This window comes from Dipodomys spectabilis, unplaced genomic scaffold (genome assembly GCF_019054845.1).
Source record: "Dipodomys spectabilis isolate Male_0828 unplaced genomic scaffold, ASM1905484v1 ptg000163l, whole genome shotgun sequence".
Lineage (NCBI taxonomy): Eukaryota > Metazoa > Chordata > Mammalia > Rodentia > Heteromyidae > Dipodomys > Dipodomys spectabilis.
Genome location: NW_024870840.1, coordinates 8,846,829 through 8,863,942, shown reverse-complemented (window position 1 = coordinate 8,863,942; position 17,114 = coordinate 8,846,829). Strand labels below are relative to the sequence as shown.

The 17,114-nt window shown below is 35.4% G+C and overlaps 1 protein-coding gene across 1 annotated transcript in view; it reads right to left on the bottom strand.

The window, feature by feature from the left end:
• Positions 1-17,114, bottom strand: part of Cfap54 (cilia and flagella associated protein 54) — a 263,007-nt gene that overhangs the window by 182,985 nt on the left and 62,908 nt on the right. Inside the window, exons 21-25 of the mRNA XM_042693361.1 lie at positions 16,353-16,529; positions 12,354-12,446; positions 11,945-12,130; positions 3,507-3,643; positions 297-444 (exon numbers count right to left, since the gene is read on the bottom strand). Coding sequence (XP_042549295.1) covers positions 297-444; positions 3,507-3,643; positions 11,945-12,130; positions 12,354-12,446; positions 16,353-16,529 — 741 coding nt within the window. The remainder of the gene's footprint in view (positions 1-296; positions 445-3,506; positions 3,644-11,944; positions 12,131-12,353; positions 12,447-16,352; positions 16,530-17,114) is intronic.

The window sequence follows — 17,114 nt, the reverse complement described above, 5'->3', positions numbered from 1 at the left end:
AGTATTCACAGAAGTTATAGAATTAAAAGGGTTTTTCATTTTATACATTATATACATTTGAATTCTGAAATATATATCTATGTTACTCCTGTACACATGGAAAAAAAGAAATTAAAAATAAGAGAAAATAAACATGCACTGAGACCTATAAAACCTTTGTGGAATTTCAAATAATGCAACACATTCATATCATGGCTCCTCAGTTCATTCACAGGACACAAGACACAAACAAACAGAATATGACATTTACATATCATTGCAAAGTGACATGGGTTCAGCCACTTTAATTCACTTACCTGTTGAGCAGGGAAAATCTCATTGCCTTTAATATTATCACAGAACATATTTTCTTCTTTAATTTTAATGTCACTTGTTACAAAAATGTTTCTAAGAAAAAGGTATAAAAGGATTGAAGAAGTCTCGGTCAAAATATCTGAATGCAATCTGCAAAAGGAATAAATGCTGTTACAGGTAGAAGTATAAAATGATTGACTTAGCATGTGATTCATTTGCTCTCAGTATCTACTCAATGATCAGAACAGCAATGAAAATAAAGCAGCAGCTATTCTTGAACAGCTGTTTAGACCAAAACTAAAGACAAGTTCATAATGAGGAAAATAAAGCTGTAGAAATCACAGATATATAAAAATAAACAAAGTGGAAAAATTTTCTCATTCATATATAAAATTATGTATCTGATTATATTATACATTATGTTATATATTTTATATATTCATATATAAAATTTCTTTTCAAACTATAACACCACTATAAATAATTTTGGAAAACAGGCCCAATACTTAAATTAATAAACTTTCTGAAAATAAGGATTATTTATAGCAAACTCAGCTGTTGTTGAAGAGAGAGTATTTTAATAATTATTGATCATTTCTAATTATCTTTTTTCAACTGTAGCCAACAGTGCTGACCACTGGCAAAGCAGTGAACTTTGAAGCCTTCCTTTGTTTCCAATATTCTCTCCCTTAATCTAGGGCTTAGCTGATGATAAACCCTTACTTTTAAGCTTCAGATCCATCTCTTCTCTATACCTCTCGTCTCTATGATATAGGAAGGGATCTGACATCAATAATTCATACTTAAGGATGATCACCACTGTATTCAACTCTAGCTTTATCTTTGCCATGAGAATTTTAGTGTGCTGCCCTGTAATAAACCCTGAACTTTCTCACTGTCCTCATCATGTCCTTCAGTACCTTGACTTCTACCCGTACTCCAACCTGTCACCTCCTGGCTCCATTTCTTTACCTATCCAGCTCAAACTCTGGTCATTTTGTTCAAAAGTGACCTTTCTAACATCTTAGGTTCACTAACATCATACAATAATCAATTAGCTTAACCTTACAGAGACATCAATGCCAAATCTTCTAACCTCTGTTATGAAAATCACTTATTCACCTATTTATTTCACTCATTCTTTCATTTCAAAGTAGAATTTTTAGTCTGCTTTGTATAGTGTAATGTTTTAGTGAGGCCCTAGGATATAAAGATGAATCAAGTTGAGCCCTTAGCCATGAGGGAGCTAGATTTACTACAAATCCGTGCTGTATGACACCAGCTGAGTCATTAGTGCTTCTCCACAATACTTCCATGTATTCTGGGCTATTTCTTTGTTTGGATTCCCCTAGAATAATATTTTCAAATATTTTCAATATTTTCAAATCCCTCTGCTCTCCTCTATGCTTCCCTTGTCTTCCTTTGACAATGCCCCTGTGACACTGTCACTTGAATTTTCTATTATCTTCCATCTCTTCCTCTCTACTTCCTCTACCCTTCCATCCACACTCTAAAACCATCCCCCATAAGCCTATCTTTCTCAAGCTTCTTGCTTCCCTCTTCTCTTCACAGTCCTGTTTTACATGCCTGGTCTCTGCTTGTTGTAACTCTCTACTTTGTAATTTTTCCTTAGCTGTCACAAAATGATTTTTGGTCCGTCATGCTACAGTTTATCATGGTTCCCTTAAATGTGCCAGTTATCTAACTGCCAAGTCTACATGCTTTTTCTTGATTCTCATCCTACTTAACATCTTTGCAGCATTTGATTGAGCCTGATCTTATACTAGCATCTGATAGAGCTGGCCAGTCTCCTTGGCAATGCCTGTTTGTGGATTTTATCATTTACTTGGTAGCTCCTATCAGAATACTTCTTTTTTTCCCCTTCTCCTACATTTTCCACTTAAATGTAAGCAATGCCCAGGAGTCAGTCCCAGCCTTCTATCTTTTCTGTTAGTCCCTCCATGGAAGATAACATTTGTTTTCAAGAGCTTAATGATGATCTCCATGGATAACTTTCAAATCTCTACCTCTAGCCTTGGCTCCTTCCTGAGTGTCGCACTACATAAATATATCTATTGGATTCCTTCTGGAAAACTAAACTCAAAATATCCCCAATCAAATTCATTATCTCCCTGCAAACATCTTTCCACCTGCCATGTCCCCTTAGTAAATGCTACAGGCTTCCAAGTCAGTAACCTTAGAACTTTCAATCACTTTTCATTCTTTCCTATCTTAATACACAAGTCACACAGCACTAGGATATTATATATAGCAAATGCTAAGCCCATGTTAGGTTAATTGAAATGAAATTATACTTTCAATGTAAATAGGCATTATCAATACCAAGCTTTAATCATCATTTATAGGCTTGTTTATCTTTGGGAAGAGAAGGAGTTTCTCTTCCTGTTAAGATAATTTAGACATTGACCAGCAAGTGGAGGAGATTTGTGTTTTTTAATTTCTTTAGACACTAACCCTCACATCTGAGACTGCTCTTAACCTGTTCCTGTAAGGAAAATGATAGTAAAATCAAATGATAGCCTACCATTTTATAAGGCTGCTGCCAGCATATTGCAGCTATTGAAGATCTTATCTTAGGAGCCTCTTGAAACAAAGGAAAACTCTTCAGAATCTAACGGTCCATACATAAAGCCCTAAGCTTAACCAAACCTGATGTTGTTATAAAAGTCTCCAGTGAATATTTGGGTTTTTTGCTATAATGGGTAAGTATTAAGGCAGTATTTGGTATTTCTATCCATAACCTTCATCCATATGCCATCACTATTTTTCCTGATTCTATCAGGGAAATTTCTAGCACGGACTCAAGATTTAAAATGCAGGGCTAGGAAGGTGGCAAGGTGGCTTAGTGGTAGAGTGGTTGCTCTGCAGGCATGAGGCCCTGGGTTCAATTGTTCAATTCCTCAAAACCACATAAACAGAAAAAGCCAGAAGTGTCACTGTAGCTCAAATAATAGAGTATTAGTCTTGAACTGAAGAGCTGAGGGAGAGTGCCCAGGCCCAGAGTCAGGCCCCACAACCGACAAAAAACAAAAGAAAAAAAAGATTTGAGATGCATATTCTTACTATAATTTTGATTAGAAATACTTTTACATGGACTATCTTCACATGAAATTGACAGTAAACTAATTCAAGGTTTCACACCTAACATCTAAAGCAGTAAATTCACATTTTAAAATAATACTTCTAAGTACCTTCTCTGTGTTATTGTCATTATATTGCTTAAAGAAACAATGGATTGCTCATCTCGAGGTGGTGATGCAACAAAATAATCCCAAGCTGTTGAAAAAACTTTCTTGGCCAATTTATAGTTACCAGTCTGATAGGCAACCTGCAAAAAAAAAAAAAAAAAAAAAAAGCACATCATCTCATGAGCTGTGTTGTATTTGTGACATGTATATTTTAAGGCAGAAGCAAGGAAAAGTCCTATCATTTGCTAACTTCATCCATAGTTATTCACTCTGGCTGCTCTGTGCCATGGTGAGGGACCTGTGGCCACTGGCAAGGGAGTCTGACATATTTTGAAATCTCTTTCTTTTCTAAATTGCATGGAAATTTGAAACTCTGGGAGGATGTTTCAAATCCTCATAAGCAAAACAAAGATCACATCTGAGCCAAATTAATTTCATTTTCATCTATCTCTGCAGTGCGCTCCATTTATTATAGATACTGTTATAATGAACAATCTGTTCCAAGAAAAACAATCAGATTTCCCAAACCCAGTCTGTGAAATATACTTCATTCTTTTCTAGTTCTGACTGACACTTTCAGAGCTTTTGTACAACAAAGGGCTCACAGATGAAAAGGGTAAAGAATAAAAGAGAAATGCTTTCCAAGAAGTTCTATCTTTTACGTTTAACAAATTTAACATTAAGCAAAATAATTTTACTGGTAAAGCCTGAGAGCTCAGGAGAAAAACATTTATCAACTTACCTATTCTTTTGGTAGAATATACTCCTTTTAAAAGATATTTTTAAATTATTCTATTTAAATATTTATGTAATTGTTATGAAATTAATTATGTGCTGCTTCAAATCCTTTATGGAGGCAGATAAGGAATAAGGTCCAAGTAAATGCACTGAACATAACAGTGACATGTCACTAGTACATTTTCCACTCAAGAGAATAACTTCTGGGGCCAGAACTTTTCTATGCTGCCAAATAATTAACCAACCAATAGGCTGTTAACAAAGTTTTTAGTCTGTGCAAAGGCCTGGAGGGCTAGATGCTTCAAAACTTAGTAACAGCCTTTTACTCCATGTAATTGAATAGCATTAAGGGCATAAACCATATGAAATCACCTAACAACTACAAAAAATAGCTTAATTATTATGGAGGTTTTAGGGAAAAAAAGAATGAAGGCTTCCAGGAGGAGGCAGGGCTTCAGTTGAACCCTAAGGCAAGGAATTATATTTATATTTACATTTATATAAAATGTGAGAGAATCTAGTAGTAGAAATTAATGCAGAGCATTTAGAACAAGCTGGAGGGATGAGTTAGAATTGGAGTAAAATGGGCAACATGGTAGAGGGGTAAAAATGGGATATGATTCTTGCCACAGGCTTTCAACTTCTGGTATTTATTCCCTCCCATATCTATACCACCTCACAGCCTTTCCCAGCTGAGTTGATGGCAACTTTGTCCTAGTTCATAAGCTGATACCTTACAGTCGTCATATTATTTGCACTAGAAACTCTCATTCGGTCCTTCTGGAGAGCATACCCAAATCTGAGAATTCTCATCCCTTTAACTACTGTTCCATCAGCCAAGCTACCTTCAATTCTCATTGGATCACAAGAAATAATGCCCCACCTATGACCCCTGATGGTCTTATTCCTATCTTGGCAGCCAGGCAAGCCTTTGACAATAGAAGTATAATTATGGTATTCCATGAGTCACAACCAATAGCTTCCCATTTCAGGAAGGATAAAATTCTTAGGACTGGAGGCATACCTTATATGGTAGAGCACATGCTTACCAAACACAAGGTTCTGTATTCAAACTACCATACACATCCACAACACACACACACACACACACACACACACACACACACACACACACACACACACACATGCCAAAGTCTACTATCCCACTTACCTCTTACATTCCCCTTACTACTCCTTCCACGCTCATTGGTCCCTCCTACTATAACATACTAGCCTCCTTGCTGTTTATCAGATTAAGTGGGTCTCCACATCTGAAAACTGGGGCTTCTCTTCCAACCCTTCTTTTGCAAAGTTCCTCCATATAGCCACTTTCTCTCATCCTTCAAGTCTCTGTTCAAATCTCATCCTCCCTTATTGTTCCATTTACTATAATAATGGACCTTCAAATGTTCCACTTCACACTTCCATTGTCCCCACCATCTTCTACTTGTTTTTCCACAGCACTTATCATCTTCTCAAAGGCTAGTTTACTTATTTACTGTGTCCGTTGTTTACTCCCTATATCCCACAATGCTGTTTGTTCATGTTGCTTAGAAAAGTAGTTCTCAAAGTATAATCCTTGGGACATAAGTATGACTTAGAACTTGTTAGAGTTCTGGAAGTGTGGGACCCAGTAACCTGTTCAACCAACACTCCAAGTCATTCTGTTGCACAAGCCTGAAATAATGCCTGGCACAGAGTAAGAACTTAACCAATAGGGTGTTAAATAAACTTTAAAATCCTCTTTTTCCTGACAGTTTCCCTCTCCTTACAGCACAGGATGCCCAGCAATTGCACGACTGTAACATGGTGATTAATATGGGGTGAGTGCCTCCCTACAAAGCAAGACAGACCTTGTTAAAGGTATGCCAAACTTATGATTCCTTGGATTTACCAGGCAAATTTGAGAGAAAGTTTATTCCTTATACAAGGGATTCCTAGAAGAGAGCTGGGTGGGTGTAAGCAAGATTAGACTAACTTGGGAAAGGAGTAGAAAGAATGGAGAATAGAACAATAGGAAATCTATACTGGCTGAGAGGTTTAAATTCCCTGCTAGTGCCACAGGAAGAGATGGACTCATAGTCCTTCCATCAGCTTACCCAGATGTGGGAAAGGAAAACAGAGGGGTGAGGTTAGACTCTTCATTACACTGGGTGGGTCAAGATGGAATCCTGGAAGACAGCTCTGTAGCCACAATTAAGGCGGATATAGAAATCTAGGAACCATCATTTTTCTTCCAAAATAAAGAAAAAATTTAATCTTTAGAGAGAGGATAATGAAGCTTATCTGTAAACAGAACCAAAGGTACAAGACCTAGAGCTTCCTTGATCCCTCAGCCTTCTCAGGACCTACCTGCCTTACCACCCCAGGCCATGCTAGTGTCCAAACCTGAAATCAGGATTTTAGCTAAAACCATACTAAAAATTATCTAAAAATCGTTACTGTTTGGGTAATAAGATTGATTTTTAAAAGATGTTTATTTCACAGGATGAAGAGAAGACATCTAGCATAGAACCTGGCACAAAAGAGACACTGAGTAGAAAATTCATCAATAAATCAGATGAGTAGAGAGAATAATAATAATCAGATGATGAGAAGAACTGAAACTTCTTAAAGAACAAGTAACTCTTTTGCCTATCATTCTAAATTTTTCCAAATTTGAAGTAATAGACAAGAGTCAAGCATTTATGAATCAGAGTCCTAAATTAACTCATAGATGAACGTCTTTGTTCATAATCACTAAACAATTGCTCGCAAAAGTGTGCATGTTCTATCACAAAACTTTCACTGATACCAGGGAGACCTACTTACCAACACAAGCTTAGGCAGAGGATAATAGATAAGTGATAGAAAAAGAGTTATACATAGTGGAGGAGAAGGGAAAAGGACCAAAGAGAAGACAAGGAGCATAGAGAGAGGGTCACTTAAAAACAGATGGCAGAGATGAAGGCTTTGACAGAATGGCACATGGTAGAAGTCCTATATTTGACCTCCTGAGATATGGAGAGAGTCATGGAATGACATAAGCCAATCTAGGAGTCAGGCTTACCATCTATAACAAGCATCCTTAAAAAAAATTATTTAATGTCCCTGAGATACCCTTTCTAATATTCAGTGGAATTGGTAGAAAAAGATTTAGCTAACCTGCTTTCCCAACTATAAAGTAAAAGCAATCATATCACCTCGCAAATACTGTAGTTAATGAAATGGTGAATTTAAATTTTTTCTTTTTTTTTTTTTTGGTTGGTTGTGGGGCTTGAATTCTGGGCCTGGGCACTGTCCCTCAGCTCTTCAGCTCAAGGTGAGCTCTACCACTCTATCCACAGTACCACTTTCGGTTTTCTAGTGGTTTATTGGAGATAAGAGTCTCACGGACTTTCCTGCCCAGGCTGGCTTTGAACCGTGATCCTCAGATCTCAGCCTCCTGAGTAACTAGGATTATAGGTGTGAGCCACCAACACCTGGCTCATTTCATTTCTTGTTGATTAATAATTAAAATATATTTATAGGAAAGAGTGTGAGGTTTTGATCAATGTATGCACTGTGGGATGATATAAGGCCAATATACATCACTTCCAATACTTGTCATTTTAAATTTCCTCTTGCAAGTATTTTGAAATATAAAATATGTTGTTACTAGCTATGATGCCTTTATTGTACAATATGACACCAAAATATAATCTTACTTAAGTATGATTTTGTACTTATTAACAAATGTGTTCTCTTCCCTATCCACCTCCACTCCTGGCTTTTGAAAATTACTATTCTTCTCTTTTTCTATGAACTGGACTTTTAGATTCTATGCATAAGTAATATCACAAATTTATCTTTCTGTGACTAACCTCAGAGAAATACAAAATAAAACCACAATAAGGTATCACCTCATACTTGTTTGATTGGCTATTATAAAAATAGATGACAGGTATTGCAAGATGAAACTGTTGACAAAGAAGGTAGAGAAGCCTCATATACTGTTAGTGGAATTGTAAATTAGTACAGTCATTTTGAAAAAAAATCAGTATAGAGCATTTGTAAAAAAAAAAAAATTAACCCAGCCATCTCACTACTGAGTACAGAAATGCCTAAAGGATTTAAAATCAGTAGGCCAACGAAATATATGCAATCCTGATTTCATAGCTACATTATTCTCAACAGCCAAGATACGCAAATAGTCTAAATGTACATTGACAATGAACAGAATAATAAATCCTAAATTGCCTAAGATTCAGTAATTGAGTCTGCTTCTTCCATGTTTGTAATAAATGATATTCCCATATTCATATTTTTAAAGCATCATGCCCACTCACTTTTGTCATTTGATAGTTCAATAAACCAATATGGCATTTGTGTTAATATCCAATTAGCAAAGAGAAAAAAATGGGATGAGGGACCTTTTCAAAAACAATAATCTCTGAGGTCAAGATTAGTATCCTGCTGGCATATTTTCAGTTTTCTATATTTTACATCATATTATTCAGCTCTTCTGGAAAAATAAAAAGAAATGAGGTTTAAAAAAGAGAATAAATATTTATGAAAAGAATATTATTCAAAAGGTTTACTCCATTTTTTTTCCCAAAAACCAGTTTCAATGGCAAATTCCTGCAATCCCAGTCCTTGGGGGGCAAGGGCAAGTAGACGGCAAGTTTGAGTCAGCCTCAGCAATACAGAAAGACCCTGGTCAAAATCTAAATGATATGTACAAGACATTACGTTGAAAACTAATTTTACAACTTTGGGGGGGGAGGGAGGAAGGAGCTGGGGAGGTGGGGAGGGAAAACTAGTAGAAGAAAAACAAAGGAGGGGGTAACAATTTTCAATGGCAAAGGTATCTTTACAATAAAAAATATTTTTAAAAAAGCTAAAGGCTAGAGATGTAGCTCAATTGTAGAATGCTTGCTAATGATGCTTTAAGCCCTAGGTTCAATCCTGAGCACTACACAAAAGGAAAAGATACTAACAAGTTAAAATATTAGTTTTCTATATTAATAGAAAGTCTATTAAGGATTCACTTATAGATTGATATTAAGTAAAAGTACAACTTAAAATCCCAAAAGCCAACTGTAACCACAGGCTTTTGATAAAATACCTTGTGTTTCCTTTAAAGTATTAAGGTTAATGACTCAGTGAAGAGACCCTGTCCTAAAACTAAAAACTAACCACTTCCATGAAATTAGATTGCTCTTCCAAAAGAAAGACATATTAAGCTGGAATTTAAAAGCTTAAACTTAAGCTATAAATAGAGATTTAGTAAGTGAGAAAGTTTTGCTTTTCCCACTTACCCTTATGAGACAGAATGTCCATAAACTATCATGAATGAATGGCAAAACTGAAAATACTTTACCAATAAAAGAAACATGCCATTATTTCATGACACTTCTCATTATCCCAGCAGTATAGCTTAGGCTTAGTTTTATTAACTTTCAATGAAAGTTCTGCCAAATGTAACCCAAGAGTCAAACCACTCCCAGGAGAAAAATTAGGCCTAGATGAAATATTCAGTCCCTCACAATAACTCCATCATTGCAAATTAGGGAATATATTAAATTCCAAAGAAATCAAAATACCAAAAAAATCATGAGCCAGTATGACATGCCAAACCAATACTAAATGAATCCTAGCAATTCTCTCAACTTAATTTTGTTTGAAAAAATATAATAATATAAAATGTCACTGAGATCTATACTTATATTACTAATCAACTATGAAAAGAAAATAGCACATTAGAAATATGATAAAATTTAGTATAGCCTTCAGCTCTAAGCCAAAAATAAGCTTAAAATTAGATGTTTGAGACAAGACATAGGTCAATGACTCACTCCAGAGTCTCTCCACTGGTGACATTTTAAGTAAGACAACAACTCTGTCAGCCAAAATGTTAATCATGAGTATAATCATAACTAAAACAACAGTGCTGTTTAGTCAGGATCTACTGAGTGATGAGTGTGAGGGGAAACACTGAATATGCATAATTCCATTTAACTGTTCTTAATACCTCTGGGAGGAACTACTATTATTCCTACTTCACAGAAGGAAACTAGTTACTCAGTATCATTCTGCCTATTGTGTGGGGCTAAAATTTTCATTCAGGCTTCTCTGCCTCAACCCAGAAAATTCCCATCTATGAATTTATCCTAAGAAAGTAATAATGCATTTAATAAATATTTATATATAAAGCTGCAACCCCCATACTTGAGAGGCTGACATCAGAGTATTATGAATTCAAGGCCTTGTACCAAAAATATACATACACATATAAACTCCTAATGGAATGGGAAAATGTCAATTTTTAAAATGTTTAAATGTCAATTATATATTAAATGAAAATATAACACTTCAAAACAATATGTATACTATGATAAATTAAAATTACATATTATACATAAATGCATATACATGTGTAAGTGTATATATACGTATCTATAGAGACAGAAGCGCATAGATTGACAGATATATAAACAGACAGACAGATAGGAAAGATAGTAGGCAGGTGGATTGGCAATAGGCAAGTAGATAAGATAGAATAGGATAATACTATGTAGGAAATCCTATGGAAATAGTACGTATCCTAGGAAATACTGTGTATGAATGGAATGTTATGCAGTCATTAGAAAGGACAAAATAATGACATTCGCAGGGAAATGGATGGAACTAGATGAAATAATGTTGAATGCGGTAAGCCAAGAGCAAAGAGACAAATGGCACATGGTCTCCCTGATAAGTGGATGAAATACAAAATGTAAGGTGATACGACAAAGTAAACAAGACTCGAGAAACAAAGGACCTCTACTCATCTGGTTGAATCATTACTAAATGACCCCATGCTGCTGATATGGGACACATGTGCACACTGGAGGGGAACTAGGAGAAGGACACAGAACTAGAGGGAAATGGGAAAACATACAACAGCGGGACCCATCAGCTGCACTGGACATTGATCAAAATGAACAAAGTGGCAGTGATGGAGGGAGGGAATGAGTGGGAAAGAGGGAACAGCTGACACTATGCAAAAGGAAAGGAATATACATATCACCCAATGTGGAAGAAATAACTGTACAGTCAAAGCCCATAAACCTCATAAATTTTACAGACCACGATAGACAATTTGCCCCATGAAGGTTAGAATGTGTTTGTGGCTTTAACTAAGCATCACTATCCCACAATACTGTAAAATTATGTAATCACTTAATCACAATAAAAAATTTGCAAAAAAACAAATATTATGTATGAATCATACATAATATGTAATATACATAACATACATAATATGTTACTCAACCCTCACACCACTGACGTTTGGGATTGGAAAATTCTTTGTAATTGCATTGTAGAATGTTTAGTAGAATCCCTGGCCTCTATTTACTAGATGCCAAGAGCACCCCAGTAGGTTATACATATAGACACTGGTAACAATGATCAGAGAAAGAAGTGCTATTCTGGATGATAACATATTTCTTTTTTTCTATATGCATTTCAGTATTTTCCAAAATTCCTAAAACTATTATGTGTTATATTTGTAACCTAGGGGAAAATGTTACTGTAATAAAACAAACTTGCTAATAGAAGCAATGATTCCTATTATATGAAATTTAACTGCAATCATAGAAAACATGTTTTACAGGACCTTTAGAATAAGAAATTACTTAGCAAATCCTTAGTAGGAAAAAATAAATTGTGCAAAAAAAACTAGCAGCAATCTTTTCTACCTGTGTCAGGTACATCCGAGCCGTGATAGCAGAAAGAGGTGGATAAAGCAGAATTGGTTTAGTTGTCTCTCCAATGGCATCACCAATGAGCTTTCCATTAGAACAATAAGCAGCAATTGCAAAAATGTAGTTTTCATTAGTCTCCAAACCTTTCACTTCAAAAATGGTTTTTCCATCAGCTGGTATCTATTAATAAAAAATTCAAATTATATATGTAAAATCAAAAACAATGTGACTTTTAAATATAACTAGACATACCTTGTTCTTTCTATGTTGGATTTTAGTTATGACTTAAGTTGAAAATAGAATAGATTCACTGAAATAATGACTTCACAAGGGGAAAAAAATCCCATTTAATTGTCATTAATGAGGCTTTTGGTAAGATTTCTTGATATTTAATACAACATACCGCTTCTCCTGAATTTGGGAGATGATTATGATTTAGTCTTACTTTTCCATAGTTTCCTTCTGCTTTGCAACCCAAAATGCAATACCAAGACACCTGCCAAGGAGAAGGATGACATAATCACTTGCAATTCCTTTAAAAGACATTTGGTTTCTTTTCTCTGGATGTAGCATAAGAAATAATTTTCTAAAATAAAAAACATATATAGCTGCTCCCATGCTTTAAAGTATGAAACCATGTTTGCAAATATATTTAATCTTTCTAAAGTAAAAACAAATAGAGTAAACTCACCTGGGACAATCAAGACTAAAATTTCATTATTATTTATTTTAACTATCAACTGAGAAGTTTCCACATGCTAAATATCATTAGAATATTGACCAATTCTTTTTAATCACAACACAATTTCTATTTAGAACACTCCTATGAAATGGAATTACTATCGTCATAAGAAATAAAGTTGCAGAGATTCTAAATCATTGACCCCAAAATAGACAGTAGCATAAGTTGACTCCAAAGGCAATTTAAACTTGATTGACTCAAGTTATGACTTGATAGGAACAAAGATCATCAGTGAAGAGATTTTCCATAACTGTATATGACAAAAAAGCAAGTGGAATAAAGTCAAGAGACTAAATTGTGGTGTTAAAATATAATTTAAAAGCATACATGAAAAAGACTGGAAAGGAAATAAGAACAGTGGTAGAGCTAACAAGGTAAAATGGCAAAAGGATGCATGGTAAAGTAGTAACACAGAGTTTATTTTTCTCCAGCATGTAATTTTCTGAATTATGACATTGACTATAATAATTTATTTATTTATTTACGGTCAGTCGTGGGGCCTGAACTCTGGGCCTGGGCACTGTCCCTCAGCGCTTTAGATCAAGGCTAGTGCTCCACCACTTGAGCCACAGCACTGCTTCCGGCTTACTTTGCTTATGTGGTTCTGAGGAATCAAACCCAGGGCCTCATGCATGCAAGGCAAGCGCTCTACCACTGAGCCACCTTCCAGGCCCCGATTATAATTTTTTTTTTTTTGGTCGGTCATGGGGGTTGAACTCTGGGCTTGGGCTCTATCCCTGCGCAATTCAGCTCAAGGCTAGTGCTCTACCGCTTAAGCCACAGTGCCACTTCCGGTTTTCGAGTGGTTAATTGGAGATAAGAGTCTCACGGACTTTCCTGCCCAGGCTTTCCTGCCCAGGCTGGCTTTGAACCGTGATCCTCAGATCTCAGCCTCCTCAGTAGCTAGGATTACAGGAGTGAGCCACTAGCGCCCAGCTTATAAAAATTTTTCAAGAAAGACATAAACCAAACACAAAATGAAAATCACACAGAAACAACAAATTTAACTTGATTAAATAATTAGACAATGACCCTTCTGCCAAGATGCCAAAATAATGGAGGTACATTACTGGAATGAACTATAAGTTCTCACTGTAGGGAAAAGGAGAATGAGTTGATACCTAAGCAGTGGTATTATAAACAAGCCATACTTTTGGGGTGGGAGGGCCATCACTGTGGCATTCTCTTTTCCCAGAGGCAAATTCTAAACTACAGGGGAGGCTAGAAAAAGGGGAAATGTCTTTAATAGCCAAGAATTTTTTATAGCTTATGCCTGTTCCTCCTTCCTCCAGTCAACAGAAAAATCCTAATAGAGTCTAATCTACACAAGTGGATGATAACCCATGACTGTGTACCAGAATCAGTTTTGGAAAATATAGTTTGTAACCAAATGGTTGATTGGGCAATCAACAATCCTTAGCCTGCCTACTGTCAATGAGTTAGATCTTCTGATACAAGTTTCCAGTGCTTTGTGTTTTCAAAGAAAATTTCTCAGGTGATTGTTGCTACACATGATTAAATAAGAGCAACAATGAAAGGCAGAACCTTCAAGGACAGGAGAACCCAGAGACTGTATATACAAGGGTGAAAAAAACAACATAAATATTAGGAGGAAGTATGAAATTAAATTATCTTGATCATTCATGCAAAAAAAGAGTCCCATTTTTCATGGGGGAAGAGGGGGAAAAAAGACTATTATATGACTTAGATTGTTATTGCTTTAAGTTATACACTCCAAACCAGAATTTAGAGGGTAAAATTCTCTCTAAAAGCATTTTTACAAGCACATTTGGTATTTTTATTTTGTTCTACTGATCTTAGTTTGTATAACTCAAAAAAGCAACGTGTAATTAGAATCTACATAAGAATAGAGATATCATGAACAAATCACTAACTTTGGAAGAATTTATAAACAATATAAATCACATTAGCATCTTCAACTATAAAAAAGATTTTAATGAAATGAATGCCTTAACAAGAGGTTTTGATAAGGCAAAAGTTTAGCTGGCTCTGCAAAGCAGAGAACTTATTTAAGCCCATGGCACCACCTAGTGCTGATGAACAAGCAGCAGCAGATGACTGTTCCCGAAGCAAGTTTCCCAATTTACTTAAACTTCATATAATGTGACAATTGACAAGAACTGGAAGGGAAGGTTAGATGTGGTACTGTTAGATATTCCTCCTATTTTCAAGCATTGTAAACTAAATGTTCATTACACATAAATACATCAAAATTAAAATTTGGGCTAAGTTTAAAATTAAACAAACAAAAACTTCTAAATTGGTAAAGCCCTGCTCTTAAACAGATTCTAAAAGGCCAGAGTTGAACTGTACAAGTGTTAATAGCAGAAAAAAATGTTTATTATAGTAAATGGAAAACATTACACCAGTGGCAACACCTCTTACTGATGTCCATCTCTCTATTAATCTGAAATTCTTCAAAGAATGAGCCATACTTCATCTCTGTTTAGCTTCATCCCTCAATTACCTTGCTCAGAGCTGGATATAATATAGATGTTTAATAAATGCTCATTTGACTAATTTATGAGAAATCTCCAAATAATGGAGTCTATAACTCCACTACCAGTTTTGGTAAACTTTAATACAAATGTTTAACATAGGTGTAGAGAGACATAAATTAATATGCAAAGAACATTGTATATTAATCATCTTATTTTCATGGTAAACTTTTTTTTTGCTGGTCCTGGGGCTTGAACTCAGGGCTCAGGCACTGTCCCTAAGCCTCTCTGTACTGAAAGCTAGCACTCTACCACTTGAGCCACAGTGCCACTTCCGGCTTTTTCTGTTTATGTGGGTGCTGAGGAATCAAACCCAGGGCCTCATGCATGTGAGGCAAGCACTCTACCACTGAGCTTCATTCCCAGCCTCAGTAGACACATTTTATAAGTGAAAAATATCTTCAGAAAATGTATTTCTCCTTCCTAAAGTCAGACTACTAATGAGGAATGTAGCTATAATTTTAAACTTAAATGTACTTGGCTTCCAAGTATATTCATGTAAAACACCCTAAAATAATCAATAAAAATTTATTCTTGTATACAACATCAAAAACACATCATTAATCACCCAAAAGAGAAAAATACACTATTAAAATATAAATTAGGAGAAGAAAATTTCTTGCTAGAAAACTAAATCCCAAGTTTTAGTCCCATTTAAACCAGTTTCAAGCCATCATAAATGGGAATAGAGGCTCTTCCTAATAAATACTTGTTTACATTAAGCAAATCTATATTGGTTTAAGAACTTAGACTAGAACTCCCAAATTTCCACAGTCCATTTCCTCATCTCCTTCACTGGCTCTGAGAGCAACTAATCCCTCTTCAAATGTCTGATTCATTTCAAGTGAAGCCTCTCTTGGGCATATTTAAATGTTAGCATATTCCTATGCCACAGCAACAAATATAGGAAGGAGTTGGATAGTTGGACATAGAGTTGGATGAAAATATCCCATAAATTGCATAAGGGGAAAATTCTGTCATGAAGTAACAGTATACATAAGACATTAGAATACTAATCTAGGGTCCAGTGCTTACAATGAAGACTAATCGGGTACTACAAGCAATAAAAGCATGAATCATTACAGTCATAAAAGTACTTCAGGTGCTCTGCATGAGGTGAAGATCATAATGGGCAGCCTACCTTAACATCAGAAATAAATGGAGCAGGCTTAAACGTCACAGAGCAATGAGTCCGGGACAGCAGAATAGGTGGAGGAGGGATTCTGCTTTTCTTTGTTTTTGAATTTTCCAAATACTTCTGATGTGAATATAGAGCACTTTGTTCTGCTTCTACCTTCTCAATTAAAGAATATGCTTCCTATAATGAAGTGTGAAAACAGAAAAAAAAATACATTTCAAGAGCTTGAACTTCGTATTTGTAAAATTCTGGTTACATTAACTAACATTATCTTTCCGATTTGCTGTTTCTTGAGCCTCAGAGGCATATAAATGAATGATTTTGAATATTTGCAAAATGACTAATAAACAAGGCTAACTATGATTACCAATGGTATCATCTTTATGCCTAAATGTTGTTAGTACTGCATATTAATATCAGACTTTTTAAATCAAGCCCTCTGAACATCTACCATCATTATTTCCATTATCCATTTAAAAAATGACATTATTATCTGCAAACCTGAAAGCAATCATTGTTTTAAGAAGTTATTCATAAGGAAGGTTAGACGTATAAAACAAAAGAATATAAATATTTGATGTAAATTACATTTCACCTTCTGAGCATAGTGGCATAGGTATGTAATCCCAACTTCTCAACAGGCAGAGGCAAGAGAATCATGATTCAAGGTCAGCCCAAGCAAAGTTAGAGAGTTCTTATCTCAAACAAAAAATTACAGAAGTAGATTCTTGAGAGCATGGCTTAGCGCAAGAGGTAGAGTTCTCT